The sequence below is a fragment of the Rhinoraja longicauda genome, chromosome 8 (assembly GCF_053455715.1).
Source record: "Rhinoraja longicauda isolate Sanriku21f chromosome 8, sRhiLon1.1, whole genome shotgun sequence".
NCBI lineage: Eukaryota > Metazoa > Chordata > Chondrichthyes > Rajiformes > Arhynchobatidae > Rhinoraja > Rhinoraja longicauda.
The window spans coordinates 9887229-9910412 of record NC_135960.1 but is presented as its reverse complement, the minus strand read 5'-3'; the positions used below and the strand labels follow the sequence as shown (position 1 = coordinate 9910412).

The 23184-nt window shown below is 42.4% G+C and overlaps 1 protein-coding gene across 1 annotated transcript in view; it reads left to right on the top strand.

Moving 5' to 3' along the window:
• Positions 1–23184, top strand: part of LOC144595738 (contactin-associated protein-like 5) — a 644436-nt gene that overhangs the window by 407247 nt on the left and 214005 nt on the right. Inside the window, exons 14-15 of the mRNA XM_078403317.1 lie at positions 15603–15759; positions 22835–22962. Of these exons, the coding sequence (XP_078259443.1) occupies positions 15603–15759; positions 22835–22962 (285 nt within the window). The remainder of the gene's footprint in view (positions 1–15602; positions 15760–22834; positions 22963–23184) is intronic.

The window sequence follows — 23184 nt, the reverse complement described above, 5'->3', positions numbered from 1 at the left end:
GTCCAAGACTTTGAGGGACACTTTGAGGCAGTCCTTAAACCGTTTCTTCTGTCCTTATACTGAGCACTTGCCCTGACACAGTTCTCCATACAGAAGCTGTTTTGGCAGTGGACTCTCGGGCATTCTGACGACGAAATATCTTTACTTAGAGGGTAGTGAATCTGTGGAATTAATTGCCACAGATGGCTGTGGAGATCATCAATGGGTATTTTTATATTGGCGGAGATTGACAAATTCTTGATTGGTAAGGGTGTCAAGGGTTATGTTGAGGAGATTGGGATTGAGAGGAAAAGAAAGATAAGCCATGATTGAATAGCAGGATAGACTAGATGGGTGAAATTTCCTAATTCTGCTCCTGTGGCTTATGAACTTATGACAACATAGGTTAAAGGTGACAGTGGAAAGATTTAGTAGGAACCTGACGGAAATCTTTTCCACAGAGATAGTGGTGTGTTTATAGAATGAGCTGCCAGAGGAGGTAGTTGAGGCAGGTACTGTAACAATATTTCAAAGACATTTGACAGGTACATGGATAGGAAAGATTTAGAGGGATATGTACCAAATGCGGGCGGGTTGGTAGCGTAGAGAGGGCATCTTGGTCGCCGTGACAAGTAGGCTGAAGGGCTATGAGTGCTGGCTCGAAGGGCTGAATGGCCTCCTCCTGCACCTATTTTCTATGTTTCTATATGTTTCTATGGGCCTGTTTCCACACAGTATGACTCCATGACTAAGTATATGACACAGTTCATGACTGTGTTATTACACTGTGCATCTATCACATATGACTGGGGGTACATTTCTAGTCACTGTCGTTTTAACGAGCTTCATAAATTGGATCAAACAATCGCTTGGCAAATGATTTTAGAATTGACTCTCCAGTTTAAATAACGCTAAATGCATCTGAACAAAGCATGAGTGACACTTGACATTTATTTAATCCCTAAAGACATCACAAAGCTCCATTAAAGATTATGTAAATCCTAGCATTGTCCTTGTAGTCATTTTCCAAGGACAAAATATTTAAGAATTCAGACAGCTGAGAAATCCAGTTAATTAATGGTTATAACCTATCTTTCAACATGAGGTCAACTGACACGATCACAAACTGTGTTTTGGAACTGGATTCATTCCAAATACTTTAATTTTTGCGAAGATAGACACAAAATGCTGGAGTAACTCAGTGGGACAGGCAGAATCTCTGGAGAGAAGGGATGGGCGACGTTATGGGTCGAGACCCTCCTTCAGTCTGAAGAAGTGTCTCGACCCGAAACGTCACCCAATCCTTCTCTCCAAAGATGCACCTATCTCGCTGAGTTACTCCAGCATTTTGTGTCTACCTTCAGTTAAAACCAGCCTCTGCAGTATCTTCCCACACTTTAATTATTGCGCTATTAATATTCTGCATCATCAAACGTTATTTATAAATCAGAACATATGGATAAAATTGATATGAGGTCAGCTGTTTCCTTTCAGCAGTTCTCCAATAAACTTCTCGACACCATCTGTACATATGAAAGATGGGTCAACAGGTTCAGTATTATTGTGGTCATCATTTTGCAGTTTATCAACAGTGATTCATGTCTCAATGACTTGTGGAATCACAATTGCTTTTAATTGGCATTTTTGTGAAATGGGGAATAATGAGAGGTGAACGTTGACGTCAAACTTTTATGACAGGCTATGTCGAAGTCAGACAGAAAGATCGTGTTAAGGAATTGCTAATGTGGCCCAGACATTTAACGAACTATTTTTCAGAGCTGTTCTGATTACCTGGCTGTAGGATAAAGGTAACCCTGTCTGAAGAAGGGTCTCGACCCGAAACATCACCCATTCCTTCTCTCCTGAGATGCTGCCTGACCTGCTGAGTTACTCCAGCATTTTGTGAATAAATACCTGGCTGTAGGAAGTACTTGTATTTCATTAAAGCTGGAAAGGGTGCAGGAAGGATTGACAAGGATGTCACTGAGATGGGAGGGCTTGGTCTATGAGGAGATTGGATAGATAGGGTGTGTAGGAAGGAACTGCAGATGCTGGTTTAAAACGAAGATCGACACAAAAAGCTGGAGTAACTGCGGGACAGGCAGCATCTCTGGAGAGAAGGAATGGGTGACCTTTCGGGTGGAGACCCTACGAGACGAGGGTTTTCTTTTCTTGAGCAGAAGAGGCTGAGGCAGGGTGGCCATAGAGAGGTATATAACATCATGAGGGACATAGATAAGGTGAACGGTCATAGTCTTTTTTCCCCAGGGTAGGAGAGTCTAACACTAGCAGGCATTGGTGAAAGGGGAAAGATTTAAAAGAGATCTGAGGGGCATGTTTTTCACACAGAGAGTGGTGGGTATGTGGAACAAGCCCTGATATCCATGTTTACATTTTTTACAGAAAAAAAAAAATACTGATTAACCTGTTCACTGCCAAGCTTTTTTTCACTATTGGTCATGACCCGAGAATACTCGCAAGTGGCACTGAACAGGTTAAAAACAATAACAGTAATAGTGCGAAGACAAAAACAGTGCCTCCAGGTCGATGTAGCTCCTTCTGCTGCCTGAAACGCAAGAAGAAGAAGCAGAGCTTATTTGGAGGTTGTTGTGTTGCTGGCCCTTGTGGCTAAAGGGATCAGGGGGTATGGAGAGAAGGCAGGTACATGATACTGAGTTGGATGATCAGCCATGATCATATTGAATGGCGGTGCAGGCTCGAAGGGCCGAATGGCCTACTCCTGCACCTATTTTCTATGTTCTATGTTTAATAGCCTGATGGTTGCAGGGAAAAAGCTGCTCTTGAACCTGGATGTAACAGTTTTTGGCTCCTATACATCCTTCGATGGTGGAAGCTCACCCTGTGATTTTTTTTCTAAGTGAAGTATATCAAATAATGCTAAAGAAATATTTTTTCCAGGGAAAAGACTGGTGAATTGAATTAAATTGACTTGAACAAAACTAGCCCTAGACTGTCAACCACTTGGGAACCATTGCATTGGCATCTTCTTATTGCTGGAGCAATTCAGAATTAATTCCATTGCTTCAGCCTTCTCCCAAAGCTCCTTATATTCAGACTCATAACCTCACAATGGACCACATTACCTCTTGCGCTGCATAATTCTGCGTTTCAACACGCAGGTAAGTATTTAGCAATTAAAGCATAATCTTTGTCCATTAATCACACAACTTGTGTTCAAATACCGTAAATGTTGGATAAGTCGAAACGCTTTCTATCTTTGGTTTATTTCATTTAGTTGCTACGTGGAACGAGAAGTGTGTGCAATAAGGTATTTAATCCATTTAATGTTATAGTCACAGCCATGCATTTGCAACCAAGCTCTATTGATTGCCAGTAAGTCAGGTCAATTTGATCTGTGTGTATTTTTTTCTCTCTCAAATCAGCCTTTGAACGTCAATAATGATTTAAAAGTGAAAATAAAACCAACATTTATTTTTACCCCATTGCAATGCGCATTAACTTTTGATTCATTTTAATAGACTGTAGTCGATGCACAATTGTTAGTTCTGCAAAGTGAGGTTCTGTAAAGTGATGCTTGACAAAGAGAGGAAAATGGAGATAGGGCAATAGTTTGTAAGTATGGGAAAGGTGCAAAGGTTGATACCTTTTTATGCAGAAAGGTGCTTTAGACTTTAGAGATACAGCACAGAAACAGGCCCTTCGGCCCTCTGAGTCCGCGCCGACGAAATGATCAGCCCATACACTAACACTATCCCACACACTGGGGACAATGTACAATTTTTTTACTGGTCAATTAACCCGCAAACCTGTACATCTTTGGAGTATGTGAGGAAACCGGAGCACCTGGAGAAAACCCACGCGGTCACAGGGAGAACTTACAAACTCCGTACGGTCAGCACCCGTAGTCAGGATTGAACTCGAGTCTCTGACACTGTAAGGCAGCAGCTCTACTGCTACGCCACTGTGCCACCCAAGGGGAGAAGGGGTGAATTCTTTTCATAGATCATCCCTTGGAAGATTAAGCAGGACTTTGTAGTTCTATGGATTCTATAGATTCTGAGAAGGCCATTCAATAGATTCTGCCATTAGTGATGTGGGAGTTGCGTCACGGATGGGAGCTGGGAATAATTATCTGATAACCTGTGTCTACTCTCTAGCATTGCCCAGAGCACCCAGGCATTGAATGGCCCACTTTGCTCAGAGCCCAGAAATGAGGAGAGCTAATGGCATGTTGGCCTTCATAATGAGAGGATTTGAGTACAGGCGCAAAGAAGTCCTTCTGCAGTTGTATAGGGCCTTGGTGAGACTACATCTGGAGTATTGTGTGCAGTTTTAGTCTCCTAATTTGAGGAAGGACATCCTTGCTATTGAGGCAGTGCAGCGAAGGTTCACGAGGTTAATCCCTGGGATGGCGGGACTGTCATATGGGGAAAGATTGGAAAGACTGGGCTTGTATTCACTGGAGTTTAGAAGGATGAGAGGGGGTCTTATAGAGACGTGTAAAATCATAAAAAGACTAGACAAGCTAGATGCAGGAAAAATGTTCCCAATGTTGGGGGAGTCCAGAACCAGGGGACACAGTCTAAGAATACAGGGGAGGCCATTTAAAACTGAGGTGAGACGAAAATTTTTCACCCAGAGAGTTGTGAATTTGTGGAATTCTCTGCCACAGGAGGCAGTGGAGGCCAATTCACTGGATGAATTTAAAAGAGAGTTAGATGGTGCTCTAGGGTCTAGTAGAATCAAGGGATATGGGGAGAAGGCAGGCACAGGTTACTGATTGTGGATGATCAGCCATGATCACAATGAATGGTGGTGCTGGCTCGAATGGGCCAAATGGCCTCCTCCTGCACCTATTTTCTATGTTTCTATGTAACTGGCACGTGAGAGAGAGATTTCAGGGAAATAAGTGGAGGAATGGACCTGATAGGAATACTCTGAGAGCTGGCTTAGGTTTGACGAGTCAGATAATCTTCATGTGCTGTAAGAAAATATGGACATTGGTATTGGTTTCATGTTGTCACGCAACAGAGCTATCTCAATAAAACATCAATACATAAATAAAGCAAACCATGCAGAATTTAGTTATACAACTACAGAGAAAGTGTAGATAAAAACAGGACATGAGATGCAACAAGGTGGATTAGAAATACATTGTTTGCTTATAGCAGATGTGTTCAAGAATCTGCTAACAGTGAGGAGAAACTGTCCTGGAGTCTAGAGGCGTGCACCTTCAAGCTTTTGTATCTTCTTTCAAACGGGAAAGGGGAGAAGAGGGAATAGCCAGGGTGGGAGTGGTCCTTGATTATATTGGTTGCTTTCCAAAGGCACTGTGAAGTGCAGGTGGAGTCAATGGGAGGGAGGCTGGTTTATGTGTAGGGAGGAACTGCAGATGCTGGTTTAAACCGAAGATAGACACAAAAACCTGAAGTAACAGCGGGACAGGCAGCATCTCTGGAGAGAAGATGCTGGCGTCAAACCGAAGATAGACACAAAAAGCTGGGGTTAAACCGAAGATAGACACAAAAAGCTGGAGATCGATGACCCGAAAGGACACCCATTCCTTCTCTCCAGAGATGCTGCCTGTCCCGCTGAGTTACTCCAGCTCTTTGTGACTAGGGTGGTTTATGTGATGTACTGAGCGGCATCCACAACTCTTTGAAATTTCTTGCAATCTCCCAAAGCATTTTTATTCCTGTTAAAAGGAAGAGGACAACCAGGGAAAGGGTAGGACCGCCTAAGGGTAAAGGAAGGAATGTATGCTTGGAGCCTGATGATGTAGGCGAAGAACTAAACATGTGTTTACATCTGTTTACACCAGAGAAAGACACGGGGAGGACAGTGAGATCAGTGCAGAGAATAATAACATACAAGGGCCGTTTGAGATTAAGGAGGAGGAGGTGTTAAGCCTCTTCAGCATTAAGGTGGACAAATCCTCAGGATCTGACGCGAATTATCCCAGGTTATTGAGGAAAGCAAGAGTGGAGATTGCAGGGGCCTTGACAATGATGAAACTCAGGCCTCTGGTGCTGTCAGGCAGTACCTCTACCGCTGCGCCACCGCGCCGCCCTTTCTAATGTTATGTTTGCAAAAACCTTGCTGTGTTGTGTTGTATTCAAGATCGTGGGAAAGCTGGTGTAGACTTCCGACCTCTGCAACTCATAGGGATTTGATAAATTAATCTCTTTAGTCATCTGATTGATTTTATGTCTTGACAAAGCAAAGGCTCCACACATCATACTATGAGCTGTCTTTTAGTATAAACCAGCATTTGCAATTCTTTGTTTCGACAAGAACCTATCAATCTGCTTTAAAAATACTCAGTGACCTGACCTCCACAATCATCTGCGGCAATGAAATCCGCAGATCCACCACCCTCTCGCTAAAGAAATTCCACCTCATCTCCATTCTAAAGGTGCGTCCTTTTATTCCGAGGCTGTGCCCTCTGATCCGAGACTGTCCCACCACTGGAAATATTAGCCTTAGAAATAAATTAAGAGTAGAACACAATGGAAGAACAAAGGGAAAGCTTAGTTTAAGTTTATTCTGAGTTTAGTTTTTTGTTGTTTATTATACACTGCCTGTGTGCATTGCATTTACAGGCCTGTTATAGAAACATAGAAAATAGGTGCAGGAGTAGGCCATTCGGCCCTTCGAGCCTGCACCGCCATTCAATATGATCATGGCTGATCATCCAACTCAGTATCCCGTACCTGCCTTCTCTCCATACCCCCTGATCCCTTTAGCCACAAGGGCCACATCTAACTCCCTCTTAAATATAGCCAATGTACTGGCCTCAACTACCTTCTGTGGCAGAGAATTCCACAGATTCACCACCCTCTGTGTGAAAAAAAACGTTCTCATCTCGGTCCTAAAAGACTTCCCCGCTTATCCTTAAACTGTGACCCCTTGTTCTGGACTTCCCCAACATCGGGGACAATCTTCCTGCATCTAGCCTGTCCAACCCCTTAAGAATTTTGTAAGTTTCTATAAGATCCCCCCTCAATCTTCTAAATTCCAGTGAGTACAAACCGAGTCTATCCAGTCTTTCTTCATATGAAAGTCCTGCCATCCCAGGAACCAATCTGGTGAACCTTCTCTGTACTACCTCTATGGCAAGAATGTCTTTCCTCAGATTAGGAGCCCGAAACTGTAAGCAATACTCCAGGTGTGGTCTCACCAATGCCCTGTACAACTGCAGCAGAACCTCCCTGCTCCTATACTCAAATCCCCTCGCTATGAATACTGCTGCAAGGAAGGATTTCATTGATCCACTGTTGGTACATATGACAATTAAACACTTTCGACTACTCGGTGTACCAGCGGTAGAGTTTCTACCTTACAGTGCCGGAGACCCGGGTTCGTTCCCGACTACGGGCGCTGTCTGTACGCAGTTTGTATGTTCTCCCCGTGTCTGCATGGGTTTTCTCCGGGTGCTCCCACACTCCAAAGACATTCAGGTTTCTAGGTTAATTGGCTTCCGAAAATCGTCCCTCGTGCGTAGGATAGAACTAGTGTCCTCTTCGGATCGTTCACCTTGTTGTGGTGAAGAGGCTTGCGTGCCCCCATGATTCCGAGACCGATGCCGTTGGAAGCACTAGCTTCTGGTAGGGCCACCCATGGCGGTAAGGTCGGGGATGAGGGTCCAGACTAAGAACGATCCAACGCACAAGACCTCAATGGCGGACCAGGCGGGCAAAGCTATCTTGAACTCAACGGCTGTGAAGGCGGATGAAGGCTGCAACAGATCTATCAGCTCCAATCGTCTTGGTTCCCTTGCCATTGGAATTAGTTGATTGATTTGTGAAGGACCGTGTGCTTCTTGGAGTGCAACATCAAATACACGTTAAACAAACACACGCACAGGCATCTTCATTCTGACATCGGAACGTCGACCTCGAGGGATAGCCACGATGACGAGAACTAATGTATGAGGTGATCGGGGGTTTGTGCGGACTCCGTGGGCCAAAGGACCTGTTTCCATGCTGTATCTCCAACCTAAGCTAAACTAGACCCTGGACTCCCTTGACTGCATCTGTTGGCTGCTAAAAATACCATCAGAATTGAAACAGCAGGGAGAGGACTGTTTTCATTTCTGGGCATCACACTGTTAGATGATGTATAGTACTTGAAGGATGTGCAGCACAGTTCTAGCAGAATGTTACCAAGCAAAAAATGTGCCTAAAATTAGATTGGTGGGTTGAATAGGTTCCCTCGAGAACAGAACATTAAGGGCTGAGCAAAATGGGCTGTTCAAGGGAGTGTCAATGCCACGCAGCTGGAATATATGGCAGGTCAAAATGATAGTTTTTGAGCAGAGGGTTTTAGGCTTGTTCAGAAGAAACTGGAGGAGGGTTGTTGGGGGTCTGGGATAGGCGATAGGTGATCACAGGACAAGCAGGGAAATCATAACGTTTAATATATGTATGTAGCTTAAAGAACATGGTAGTTTATTAATGTCAGTATTGTATATTGCTTTATTTTTTAACTGGTCTATGTACATACTATGTACATTTTTTAACTATGTACGTACCTCAGAGTTTACCTGGACAGTAAACTGGACTGGTCCAGGAACGCTAAGGCCCTGTACAAGAAGGGACAGAGTACCTTTTCAGAAGGTTCCGCACTTTCAACATCTGCAGTAAGATGCTGCAGATGTTCTACTAATCGGTGGTAGCCAGTGCCATCCTCTTCACTGTCGTGTGCTGGGGCAGCAGGGCGAAGGCCGCGGACGCCAATAGAATTCACAAGCTCATCAGGAAGGCTGGCTCCGTCCTGGGGGCGGAGTTGGATTCATGGGAGGTGGTCTTGGAGGGGAGGATGCTCTCCAAACTGCGGAGCATCTTGGACAATGCAGTTCGCCCCCTCCATGACACACTGGTCAAGCTGAGGAGCACCTTCAGCAACTGACCGGACCCACCAAGATGCAGGACAGAACGCAACAGGAGATCCTTTTTCCCAGTGGCTAAGAAACTGTACAACTCCCCCTTCTGTCATGGGGTAGACGTACTCCCCTCCCCCCCTCTCCACAATCTTTGCACATCCCCAATCCTTCCACTCGTCACTTTAATTTCATGCTTCATGTATCTTGTGTTTTATGACTGTTGGCAGATCAATTTCCCTCCTGGGATAAATAAAGTTCCATCGTATCGTATCGTATTACATGTTGGATGTAAATCTTTTGTCGCTTTCTACGTCTGAATTGTAGAAGCACTGGTTTTATTAGTGTAGTATTAGATTCACTTTAGTTTCACTTTCAGTTTAGGTTATCGTCACATGTACCGAGGTACAGTGAAAAGCTTTCGTTGCATGCTGACTAGTCAGTGGAAAGACAATACATGATTACAATCGAGCCACTCACAGTGATACATGAGAAGGGAATAGCTTTTAGTGCATGAGAAAGCCAGTAAAGTCCAAACAAAGATAGTCCAAGGGTCACCAAGGAGGTAGGTGGAAGTTCAGCACTGCTGTCTGCTTGTGGTCGGATGCCTGAAAATAGCTGGGAAGAAACTGTCCCTGAAGCTGGAGGTGTAAGAAAATAACTGCAGATGTTGGTACAAATCGAAGGTATTTATTCACAAAATACTGGAGTAACTCAGCAGGTCAGGCATCATCTCAGGAGAGAAGGAATGGGCGACATTTCGGGTCGAGATCAGTCTGAAGAAGGGTCTCGACCCGAAACGTCACCCATTCCGTCTCTCCTGAGATGCTGCCTGACCTGCTGAGTTACTCCAGCATTTTCTGAAGCTGGAGGTGTGCGTTTTCACACTTCTGTACCTTCTGCCCAATGGGAGAAGGGAGCAGAGGGAGTGGCCAGGGTGCGACTCGTCCTTGATTATGTTGCTAGCCTTGCCGAGGCAGCGTGAGGTATAAATGGAGTCAATGGAAGGGAGGTTGGTTTGTGTGATGGTCTGGGCTGCGTCCACAATTTGCTGCAATTTCTTGCATTCTTGGGTGGAGCTGTTCCCAAATCGTGCTGTGATGCATCCCGATAAAATGCTTTCTACGGCGCATCTGTAGACGTTGGTGTGTGTTATTGGGGGCATGCTGAACCTCCTAAGCCTTCTAAGGAAGTAGAGGCATTGGTGAGCTTTCTTGGCCGTTGCTTCAATATGGGGTGGTCTAGGAGAAGTTGATGGTGATATTTACTCCAAGGAATTTGAACTTTTCGACCATCTCCACTTCAACGACCATCTCTCAAACATATTATCAGACTGAAGATAGACACAAAATGTTGGAATAACTCAGCTGGTCAGGCAGCATCTCTGGAGAGAAGGAATGGGTGACGTTTCGGGTCGAGACCCTTCTTCAGACTGAGTTACTCCAGCATTTTATGTCTATCTTCGAGTTAAACCAGCAGCTGCAGTTCTTTCCCACACATATTATCAGACTGGATTTCTTCCCATTAAGGAAGACGTTAATCGGAAGCATTTAAGCTCTCACAGAGCCACATAGCACAAAACAGACCCATTGGCCCACCACGTCTGTGGTGACTATCAAGCACTATTAATACTTGCAGAAAGTGCTGGGAGAACGCAATGGGTCAGGCAACATCCATGGAGGAAATGGTCAGATGATGTTTCAGATCGGGACTCATGTGGCTTAAATTTCTCCTCCTGTACCTGTTTAGAGATGCTCCTGACCCGCTGAGTTACTCCAGCTTTTTGTGTCTACCTCCGATTTACACGCACCGTATTTTTTTCCCTTCGTGCATTCAATAGACAATAGACAATAGGTGCAGGAGGAGGCCATTCGGCCCTTCGAGCCAGCACCGCCATTCAATGTGATCATGGCTGATCATTCTCAATCAGTACCTCGTTCCTGCCTTCTACCCATACCCCCTGATTCCGCTATCCTTAAGAGCTCTATCTAGCTCTCTCTTGAATGCATCATTCTCTTCCCATCATTTTCTCACAAATTTGACCACTCATCTGCACACGAGGAGCAAATTACAGTGGTGAAATAACCTACCAACTCATACCTCTTTGGGACGTGGGAGAAAACCAGAGGAAACTCGTGCAGCCATGGGTAGATCATGCAAATTCCACACAGGCGGAGGTTAGGATCGAACCCAGGTCACTGGAGCAGTGAGGCAACAGCTCTACTGGCTGCCACACTGAGGCACTCTTGGAATGGAAGTCCTTGGCGGGAGAACCAAATTTGACTTGAGGGAAAACAGTTTGTATATGGCAACTAGTCCCTGGAAAGAGTGTAATGGAGGCAAATTCAATTATAGTGGTTGGTAGAATTGACAGGTAGAAAGAAGGTGCAGGATGATTTAAGACTCTACGACTCTTCGAACTTGAGGAGCAACTTTTTCACACATCCGGTGGCGTGTATATGGAACGAGCTGCAAGAGGAGGTAAATGAAGCAGGTACAATAACAACATTTAAAATACACTTGGACAGATATATGGATAGGAAATATAAGAAAATAACTGCAGATGCTGGTACAAATCGAAGGTATTTATTCACAAAATGTTGGAGTAACTCAGCAGGTCAGGCAGCATCTCAGGAAAGAAGGAATGGGTGACGTTTTGGGTCGAGACCCTTCTTCAGACTGATGTCAGGGAGGGTGGGACAAAGGAAGGATATAGGGGAGACAGGAAGATAGAGGGAGATCTGGGAAGGGGAGGGGAGGAGAGGAAAGGTTTAGAGGGATATGGGCAAAACACGGGCAAATGGGACTAACATAGGTGGGGCACCTTGGTTGGGCTGAAGGGCTTGTTCCTGTGCTGTATGATTCTATGACTTTAACTCAATGATAGGAGAGAGCAGGATAATTAGACAAGCTAAATTGCTCTTGTATAGAGCTGGTCCAGACTTGATGAGCTAAATGGCTGCCGTCTGTGCAGTAATTCTGGAGATCAATCATCTGACACTTTCAAAGCATTCAAAATTGATATTGTTACATTTTTGTTAGGCAAGGTATATGGAATGAACCTAGAGATTGAAAGGTATTTCACAGATTCCCCCATGATATTATTGAGTAACAGCTCAAGGTAGGCCAAACACCACAAGACTTTTTGTCTAATTCGTAGAATTATCCCAAGGTGATAAGTCTATGAATTAAGCAAATATCCTTGTGGCACATGGCCGTAAGATTGCTTGTCCATGGCTCAAAATGTTCTAACTCGTAAAGAGTAAGGATATTCAGCCCTTGTTGCATCAGCTTGCTCAGTTAAATATGTCTTGGCATGCACTCCAAAGACGTACAGGTTAATTGACTGGGTAAATATAAAAATTGTCCCTAGTGTGTGTAGAATAGTGTTAATGTACGGGGATCGCTGGGGGGCGCGGACTTGGTGGGTCGAAGGGCCTGTTTCCGCGCTGTATCTCTAAATCGAAAAAAAAAAATTGCTTCTTGGGGGGCGATTTTATATTTTTCACCAATTTTTTCAATTTTTACCAAATATCAATTTTTAAAAATATTTTATTAATGTCTCTCGAATTATAATCATATTTTACACTATTCACCCTTTCAAAGCATGAAATGTTTTTAACCTTTGCACACTTCAGCCAGAGAGTTGTGAATTTGTGGAATTCTCTGCCACAGAATTCACTGGATGAATTTAAAAGAGTTAGATAGAGCTCTCGTGGCTAGCGGAATCAAGGGATATGGGGAGAAGGTAGGCACGGGTCACTGATTGTGGATGATCAGCCATGATCACAATGAATGGCGGTGCTGGCTCGAAGGGCCAAATGGCCTCCTCCTGCACCTATTTTCTATGTTTCTATGCACTTTTTATTGATAGACACAAACTGCTGGAGTAACTCAGCAGGTCAGGCAGCATCTCCGGAGAAAAGGAATAGGTGACGAGACCCTTCTTCAGACTGAGAGTCGGGGAGAGGGAAGCTAGAGGTACGACAAGGCACAGACCAATTCAGAGGCGGCACCAATGGTCAAAAAACCCACAAAGGTCCATTGTTGGCTGTGGATGAGATAATAACGAGGGGATACGAACAGTATAAGTAGGAGAACGACTAGATTGGGGGAGAGACAGAGAGAGAGGGCAGTGTGGGCTCTTTGGCCATCGGTGTCGGCTCAGATTTGTTCTTTACCTTCTCATACCTCTAGTTTCCCTCTCCCCTAACTCTGTCTGAAGAAGGGTCTCGACCCGAAACATCACCTATTCCTTCTCTCCAAAGGTGCTGCCTGACCCGCTGAATTACTCCAGCATTCTGTGTCCATCTTCGGTGAAAGTTATTTAGCATCTGCTGCCCTCTCCTGCACATTTCTTATAGATGTGTCGGGAAAATGCTGGTTTAAATCAAAGATAGACACAAAATGTTGGAGTAACTCAGCGGGACAGGCAGCATCTCCGGAGAGAAGGAATGGATAACGTTTTGGGTCGGATCAGTCTGAAGAAGGGTCTCGACCCGAAATGTCAGCATCTTCAGAACCACAAGGAATATCTTTGTGTTGTGGCCGTAGGGAAGGAACAAGGTTTTGTGAGTCTGAAGAAGACTCGACCTGAAACGTCACCCATTCCTTCTCTCCAGAGATGCTGCCTGTCCCGCCCGCTGAGTCACTCCAGCATTTTGTGTCTATCTTATGTTTTTTTTGTGGAAATTGAGTTTGTTTTGCAGTACTTCAGTAAAGTTAGTACTGAATCCTTTCTTCGTGTCTCTCGCAGATTTGACCCTTGTCTTTCCACGATTTGTAATCAATATGATTTATGTTCACCAGAGCAATATTTGCAAGAAACAGAAGGAATTACTAAAGTGTGTCTTGAATCAATAAGTTATTAGAAATTTCTTCATGTTAGGAATAGAACTGATCACTGATGTTACACTCTGTGAAGTTATCTTTTGACAGCACATTAATATAAATAATGATGGACATGGATCTTTGATGTGAAGTTATTTGATCTTTTCATCCCATTATCTATTTATTTTCAGACTAACCAGTTGGGCCCCTACTTTGAGTGGAGTGTCATAATTTCTACCTTGTCTTGTAAAGCTGCTTTCTATGCAGGGAAGCTACCCCTTGACTAAAGCAGAAGGTCGCAAGGAAATGCTTGAACACTGTTTAATGTGCAAGCAAAAACGAATTTTAAAAATCCTTCTAAAGGAAAGAAAGATTAAAATTTTAAATAAAAGATCAGTAGAGCAAAATCAAAGGGTTTTATTTTCAAGTGCACATTATACAGAAAATAGTAGCACTATGGACGTGGTGAAAATCACAGTCTCATAGGAAGGCAATGAAGCTTGCATTAAAATTGGGCTGCATCGTGTTGCATATTGATTGATATTCTCAACGTCCTCCTCTGCATTGTGAGAGAACTGTGAGGCCCCATCTCCAGTTCTCCCCTCTCTTGCATCTTCTAGGCTGCCTTCTCATTCAACTCCCGAGGCTTACTGTTCACAAGTTGTTGGAGTAGAATGAGGCCATTAAGTCTACTCCGCCATTCAATCATGGCTGATCTATCCCTCTCAACTCCATTCTCCTGCCTTCTCCCCATAACCCCTGCCATTCGTACTAATCAAGAATCAGTAAATCTCCACCTTAAAAATACCCATTGAATTGTTCTCCACAGCCATCTGTGGCAATGAATTCCACAGATACACCATTATTTATCCACCATTAAATGAAATTATAGCTGGATCTGTTAGCTCAGGTAGGCACAACGTGCTGGTCACAAACTCAATGGGTCCAGCAGCAGCTTTGGAGAAAAAGGATGGGTGATTTTTCAGGTCGGGACCCTTCTTAGACCCACTTAGCTCAGCACCACTTTCTTTGACTTATTCCACACCACAATATCCTATCATTAAAATAAATAAAAACTACAATTTAAGAGATTATCTTCTACTGCGAAGATAGACACAAAATCCTCGAGTAACTTAGCGGGACAGGCAGCACCTCTGGAAAGAAGGAATGGGTGATGTTTCGGTTCAAGACACTTCTTCAGAGTGAAGAAGGGTCTCTCATTCCTTCTCTCCAGAGATGCTGCCACTGAGTTGTCCCACTGAGTTGCTCCAGTATTTTGTGTCTATCTTCGGTGTAAACTAGCATCGGCTGTTCCTTCCTACACATATCTTCTACCCCAACGTATTATAATACAGATTCTCTACTTCTGTGACTTGAAAACTGGAACTTGTTTGTGTAAAGCTCTTCAGAGTAGTTTGCCTTTTAAAATTAACGATGTACCTACATTGCGCAAATACAGGCCTAGTTTTATTGTAGCTGTTATCATGTTCATAAGTTCATGTGGTTAGGGTTGTCAACTTTCTCACTCCCAAATAAGGGACAAAAGGTGACATCACCACCCCGCACCCCACGTGACCTCACCCAGCCAGCGGCCGCGTGCTCTCGCTCCGCCAATGGCGGCCGCCTGGGCTGGGAGGCGGGTTGCTACCCAACCTTCGTTAGGCTGCGCAGAGGACTCCGGGCCTACACCGTCCGGGCCTACACCCTCCGGGCCTACACCGTCCAGGCAAACAGCGGCCCCCGGGCCGGGCCTACAGTGTCCGGCCCTATAGTGTCCGGACCTACAGTGTCCGGGCCTAGTGTCCGGGCCTACAGCACCCCCCGGGCCTAATACTGGACAAGTGCGGACCCATACGGGACTAACCAATTATGACCTCTGGTCCAAGACTGGAATTGTTACTGAAATTTGCTGTTTTTTTACGTTCCCCAGATGGAATACCATTTACATGGTGGAACGGGAGAACGAATGAAAAACAAGTTTACTGGGGTGGTTCGTCAATCGGAGTCCAAAGATGTACATGTGGATTGGATGGGAACTGCCTAGATACAAGTTATTACTGCAACTGTGATGCCGACAGTGATAAATGGTATTTGGATTTTGTCTTGGATTTTAAACTGTATCTTGTCATATCGTGCAAGAATGAGAAAACAATATTGTTAAAGGTGCTGAAATAATTAGTTTTAAATTTAGCAATTTGTGTAGGTATGAAAGCTCAATTTTCATATGGGTAACAAAACTTGTCAACCTGTCATAATTAATGAACTACTGCCTATTCTACCTCTGTACAGTTATATTTATCTCACTAACTACCAACTTATTTATCTTTTAAGCAGTGCTTTTGTTTCTAGACAACTGTATTTTGAAAGCAGAATCCAATTGTGTGGCACAGCTTTTTACCCCAAGTGAAAGGCTTGGAAAGAGTGGATGTGGAGAGGATGTTTCCACTAGTGGGAGAGTCCAGGACTAGATGTCATAGCCTCAGAATTAAAGGACATTCCTTTAGGAAGGAGATGAGGAGAAATTTATTTAGTCAGAGGGTGGTGAATCTGTGGAATTCTTTGCCACAAAAGGCTGTGGAGGCCAATTGATACTTTTAAGGCAGAGATAGATAGATTCGTGATGAATGCGGGTGTCCGGGGTTAAGGGGAGAAGGCAGGAGAATGGGGTTTGGAGGGAGAGATAGATCAGCCATGTTTGAATGTAGGAGTAGACTTGATAGGCCGAATGGCCCAATTCTTCTCCAATCACATGACCTTATGACCTTATCTACTTGACTGATCTCCAAAATCTGGACGCCATTGAGTTTTAAGTTTACAGTTTTACAGTTTAGTCTATTGTCACGTGTACAGCAAAGAGCTTTTGTTGCGTGCTATCCAGTCAGCAGAAAGACAATACATGATTACAATCGAGCCATTTACAGTGTACAGATACATGACAAGGGAATACCGTTTAATGCAAGGTAGAGCCAGTAAAGTCCGATCAAGGATAGTCTGATCAAGTTAGAGCAAACTTTCTGCGTATCCCTTACAGTCCAACTTGTCCTATTCCAGCTCGACCAAGGGCAACTCTATTCTTTTGAATGAAGAAACTCTGGTACTCAAATTAATCAATGACTTTGTAAGCTTTATTTTTTAGCTATTTAGAATAATTATTTTGATGCTGACGAGGCCATTTCACTCATCAAATAGTGATGCTGCCCATGTTGCTATTTCTTTCACTCTACTTTCATAATTCATAAGTTCATAAGTTCTAGGAGCAGAATTAGGCCGTTTGGCCCATCAAGTCGACTCTGCCATTCAAACATGGCTGATCTATCTTTCCCTTTCAACCACATTCTCCTGCCTTCTTCTCATAACCACTGACTCCCGTGCTAATCAAGAATCCGTCAATCTGGCAAAGAATTCCACAGATTCACCACCTTCTGATTGAAGAAATTTCTCTTTGTCTCCTTTCTAAAGGTACGTCCTTTTATTCTGAGGCTATGGCCTCTGGTCCTGGACTCTCCCACTAGTGGAAACATCCTCTCCACATCCACTTTGTTGAGTCCTTTCACATTGAATTCATATAATAAATGATGAACAGCAAAAGCAATGGAAATGAAGAATATTGAAACTATTTTGAGGTATTATTTGAGGAATTGCGAGTTGAATGAATTAAGTGCTACAACTAAGTCACTGGAAGGTTACAGAATAACGGACAGTTTCTATTACAAATGCAGACATAAACATTCATAATGGGGAAATCTGAAATCGAAGAGAGGGTTTATAGCCAGGAATTGCATGGAAACATATTATTTTAAATGTACCATTGTAGAAATAGTTGAACCAAATACAATTAATACATTTGTGACAAAGTTAAATAGGGGGAAACATATGCAAGGATGTGTAAAGTAGTGGGCTGATTCAAATGGGGGAGTTTTATGTAATAGTATAATACCAATATTTTACGAAATTGGAGCTTAATTATCATCTCTGTATATAGGCAAATGAGGTAGAAGATGATTTTAGCATTTAATGTCACGGTAAATTTTAGTAAGTGGTTGTTTTAGTGTTTTAATGAATTTAATATGAGAAGTAATGTTCTTAACATTTTACTAACTTGCATTTGATTGGTAATCAAGTGAAACTACATGAGTGACAATTTAAATGTTCACTGATTAAAAAGATGATTACCTTCAAGTGGAAAAAAAATAATGTCTGTGTCAGTCGTAGTTCAGAGGCAGCTCACTTGCTTCTGAGTTGGAAGATTGTTGGTCCCCAGAGTGAGATTTGAGTATAAAACAATTGGATGTACTCCACTGCTGTTCCTATTCCTTCCTGCGACTAGTAGAAGCTTTTACAAATTAATATCTAGGTAAGGTAACAAATAATCTACACCGATAGAAGGCTGAGAGGCATCCTTTTATCTCCTGACAGAAGAACAGATGAATGTACTGCTAAATTTATGCTGGATAGGTCTCCATTTATTGAATTTTTAAAAAAGTAAATGGGTTTGACACAAAACTAAAATTTAAAACTAAAGTTAAAACTTGAGTTTAGGGTTGGATGTACAATTATACTCATCAACTCCCGGATCTATCCCCATAATCTTTATATTTGTAATTCTCTTTTTTCTTTGCTTTCTCTCTATTAGTTTATAGTCTTTTTTTTCAGTCTCTTTTCATTTTTATCTTTTCTTTAAAAAATTTAAAATTGAAGCTATGTAAGAATTCTATAACCAGTTTGTTGTTTATTATTATTTGTACATATGCTTTAAAAAATTAAAAATTAAAAAAAATTAAAAAAAATTATGCTGGATAACCGCAGTCACAGACTGGTATTTGCCTTGTGTAGGAATGAGCTGCAGATGCTGATTTACACTGCAGATAGACACTAAATACTAGAGGTACTCAGCGGGAAAGGCAGCATCTCTGGATAGAGGAATGGGTGATGTTTCGAGTCGAGACCCTTCTTCAGACTTGTTCTTCATTTGAAGTATATTTAGCCATATCTCCCACGTAAAGTCCTGATTCAATTCTTTCTGGATCAAGGTTTCCCTCATCTTATGCTTACTGTATGGAATCAACTAAAGAGTGTGTGTTTCTACTAGGCAACATGTTTGACCAAGTCCATCAGACCCAAGAGCAGAATTTGTCCATTTGGCCCATTGCTTCTGCTCTGCCATTTAATCATGGCTGATCTATTTTTCCTCTCAACACCATTCTCCTGCCTTCTCCCCGAAACCGTCCATCGTTGTGTCTCAAAGGTCAAAGGTTCCACATAGGCAAGATTTTAGTCAAGCTTTCAGGTAGTGCCTTGAATCATAATGCGGAATTTCCCTCTTCTCTGATTCTCATTTTCAAGAAGGGTCTCGACCCGAAACGTCACCCATTCCTTCTCTCCAGAGATGCTGCCTGTCCCGCTGAGTTACTCCAGCATTTTGTGTCTATCTTCGATGTAAACCAGCATCTGCAGTTCCTTCCTACACAGTATCGTTTGTTGACCTGGTTAGGGAAACTGAAGGGAATATCCAAAATGTTTAATCAATTTAATAGACAGTCAACAGGGTACACACATTGGCTTGTCCATGGCATTATGTCGATTGTATTGTTGGATAAAGGTGAGAAAGGTTACTGTTTTTACAATGACTGGCAGACAATGTACAACTATGTTTATCTTATGATTTTATCTATTTCACACTACGTTATTTGACTAACATTTCTTTTATTCACAATGTACATTTGTAAGGATCCTCAATTGCATTTCTAATGCCACGATTTAAATACTTAATTTTTTCATGCTAATAATACGATTACTTTAATTTTTCCAAGTGCAAAATAGCACAGATGTTGGGTATCTGAAATAAATCTGCCTGACTTGCTGATACTCAGAGAGAGAAAAACCAGAGATGTATCACAGCTTGGCTTGGGAACAGCTCCATCCAAGACCGCAACAAATTGCAGCTAATTGTTGGAGCAGTCCAGACCATCGCACGAACCAACCTCCCTTCCATCGACTTCATTTATACCTCACGCTGCCTCGGCAAGGCCAGCAGCATCATCAAGGATGAGTCGCACCCTGGCCACTCCCTCTTCTCCCCTCTCCCATCAGGCAAAAATTATAGAACTGTGAAAACGCACATCTCCAGATTCAGGGACAATTTCTTCCCAGCTGTTATTAAGCAACTGAACCATCCTACCACAACCAGAGAGCAGTGTTGAACTACTATCTACCTCATTGGTGTCCCTCGGACTATCCTTGAACGGACTTTGCTGGCTTTACCTTACACTCAACACTATTCCCTTATCATGTATCTATACACTGTTAATTGCCTGACTGTAATCATGTATTGTCTTTCTGCTGACTGGATAGCACGCAACAAACAAATTTCACTGTACCTCGGTACACGTGACAATAAACTAAACAAAACTAAACCAAACATAACATTGCAGGGTGATAATCTATTATTGCATCAATTTCAAGACCATCATTTTTAATATAATTGAAATATTCTCCTGATGCCATCGAACATAAATAATAAAAATAAACACAATGATAAAATGTCATAATATAAGCAAATAACTGCAGATGCTGGTACAAATCGATTTATTCACAAAATTCTGGAGTAACTCAGCAGGTCAGGCAGCATCTCGGGAGAGAAGGAATGGGTGACGTTTCGGGTCGAGACCCTTCTTCAGTCTGAAGAAGGGTCTCGACCCGAAATGTCACCCATTCCTTCTCTCCCGAGATGCTGCCTGACCTGATGATAAAATGTCAGCCTTGAATAGTGCTTTTTTCTTGAAATCAAAATGTTCCAAATTCTTTAAGCTTCAATACTATCAGTTGAAATGAACTTTGCAATTTTCTCGGTACCATAACACTTTTTTTTTTCAAAAATGTAAGATTTTTTTTACTGGGTGGCGATGTAGTGCAGTAATTAGATGCTGGAAAATTTGTATAGGCGGTTAATTTTTCAACAATGCCGTAATTACTACGAAATCTAGGAGGAAACCTAACCAGAAACACATTTTGAATAAGATAGACATAAAATGCTGGAATAACTCAGTGGGTCAGGCAACATCTCTGGAGAAAATGGATAGGTGACATTTCAGGTCTCAACCAGAAATGTCACTTATCCATTTCCTCCAGTGATGCTACCCGACCCGCTGTGTTACTCCAGCATTTTGTGTCCTTTTTGTCTATAAATTTGTGCCTGCTGATCGCTAGGCTATCTGGTAGTGACCAATCTTTCTCCTCATCTATTGCAGCATAACCATAAATTAGCTTGCACAACTCATATCAAAGTTCCTCTTAATTTATTATCCTTACAGGGGACTGATCCTATTGTTTCTAGTTGTTATGATCTGCAAGATTGTGAAGGGATAATTAAAAGTAAGGGAATTGTGTATGTATTTAAGAAGATTTTTTTTAATTTACAATTTTATTGAGGTAGGGAAATGAAAAGTTAGTTCATCAAGAAATCCATTTGTCTATACGTCGATATAAAGTGATGCTCAAGAAAATTAATGCATAATAAAGATATGGAGGAAGAAATTATTTTCTATCAAAGATACATAGCAGGTCAAACTTCAGCTGTAATTAATAAAAAAATGTCGTTGTATTTATGTGTATTACAATTTACAGCCAAAGTGCTTTACAGCTGAGTTTAGTTATTAGTCATTAGTTGTGTAAATATAAAAAGATTTTTTTTAAATTATCTTGTCATCTTATAAACATTTAAGCAACTCTAAACCTGTCCTTGTAACTTTCTTCCTGCTATTACAATTGGTCTGAAGAAAGGGTCCCGAACCTTAACGTCACACATTGATGTTCTCCAGAGATGCTACCTGACCCGCTGAGTTACTCCAGCACTTTGTGTCTTTTTTTGTAAACCAGCATCTGCAGTTCCTCGACTAAACCCATCATTCTGAGTCTGCCATATTTTGCCCATGTGTTGAGTAGTAACACTTTTATGTGTAAAAATTTGACCAGATAGCTCCTCGATTTATGATTGAAAGAGTGACGTGATTTAAAATTTCCATGTCACAAAGTACATGCTTGCTTTTAATATTAGGTTCTTTAATTCAGTTTAGAGATACCGCCTGCATCAGGCAGAAACAGACCCTTTGGCCCAACGAGTCCATGCCAACCATCGATCACCCATTCACACTAGTACCATGTTATCCCACTTTCGCATCCACTCCCTACACATTAGGGACAATATTACAGAGGCCGATTAACCTCCAGACCCACACGTCTTCAGGATGTGGGAGGAAACTGGAGTACCTGGAGTAAACGTATACGTCACAGGGAGAACGTGCAAACTCCACACAGACAGATCTTGAGGTCAGGATTGAACCCGGATCTCAGGCACGATGAAGCAGCAGCTCTACCAGCTGTACCACGCTGCCGCCCTCTTTGATCATTCTGAATTGGTTCTCTTTGATAATTTTGAATTGGTTAATTTGACAACACAGTCCAGATTCTTAATAGTCCCACATGCCTGTAATGTATGGAGAATATTAACAAAGCCATTACATTTCCAGCCGAGTGTTTAGAGTGTCTGTATTCTAAGGGGTGGCAAAGTTGAGGGGGGCGGGGGCAGAAATTCTCCTTGTGTGATGTTAAACCTGTGTTCCCAGGAGCAATTGGTCCGTTTTAATTCCCAATCAGTGATTAGATTATTCAGTATTCTAACAGGCACGCTATATTTGTTAATGAAAAGGCTACCCCAATTTTATGACCCTTATTTCCACGAGAGGGAGCGTCAAGAATCAGCGTCCATGGCCTCAGAACGTACCTTTAGAAAGGCGATGACAAGGAATTTCTTTAGTCAGAGGGTGGAGAATCTGTGGAATTCATTGCCACAGATGGCTGTGGAGGCCAAATCAATGGATATTTTCAAGACGGAGATTGACAGATTCTTGATTGATAAGCTTGTCAGGGGTTATGGGGAGAAGGCAGGAGAATGGATTCGAGAGGGAAAGACAGATTAGCCGTGATTGAATGGTGGAGTAGACTTGATGGGCCGAATGGCCTAATTCTGTTCCTCAAACATATGAACTTGTGACCAAATTACAGATATTGAAGCGGATTTATTTGTTTTTAACATTCTAATTATTATTATCATCATTATTATTATTATTATTATTATTATTATTATTATGTTCTATTTGTTGGCAGGACTAATGACACAGGAGTTCTTTCACACAAAGACCATTTACCTGTAACACAAATTATTATTGGGGACACAAACAGAACAAACTCAGAAGCAGCCTACAAACTTGGACCACTGCGTTGTCACGGTGACAGTAAGTGCCAAATTCTATTTCAGGATTGGACCTGTAAGAGTCTAGCAGCCGTCTATCGGTGAAGGCAATTTCTCCCATTTATTTCCAGCTCATTTAACCAACAGAAAGTGAACTCATTCCGATGTTTTAAGATGCGCACTGCCTTTCTCGGCTCCACAGTTGCTAGGTAATGTTGTCACATCTTTTCTCACTCGCCACACAATAAATGACCAGAGTGCTGCT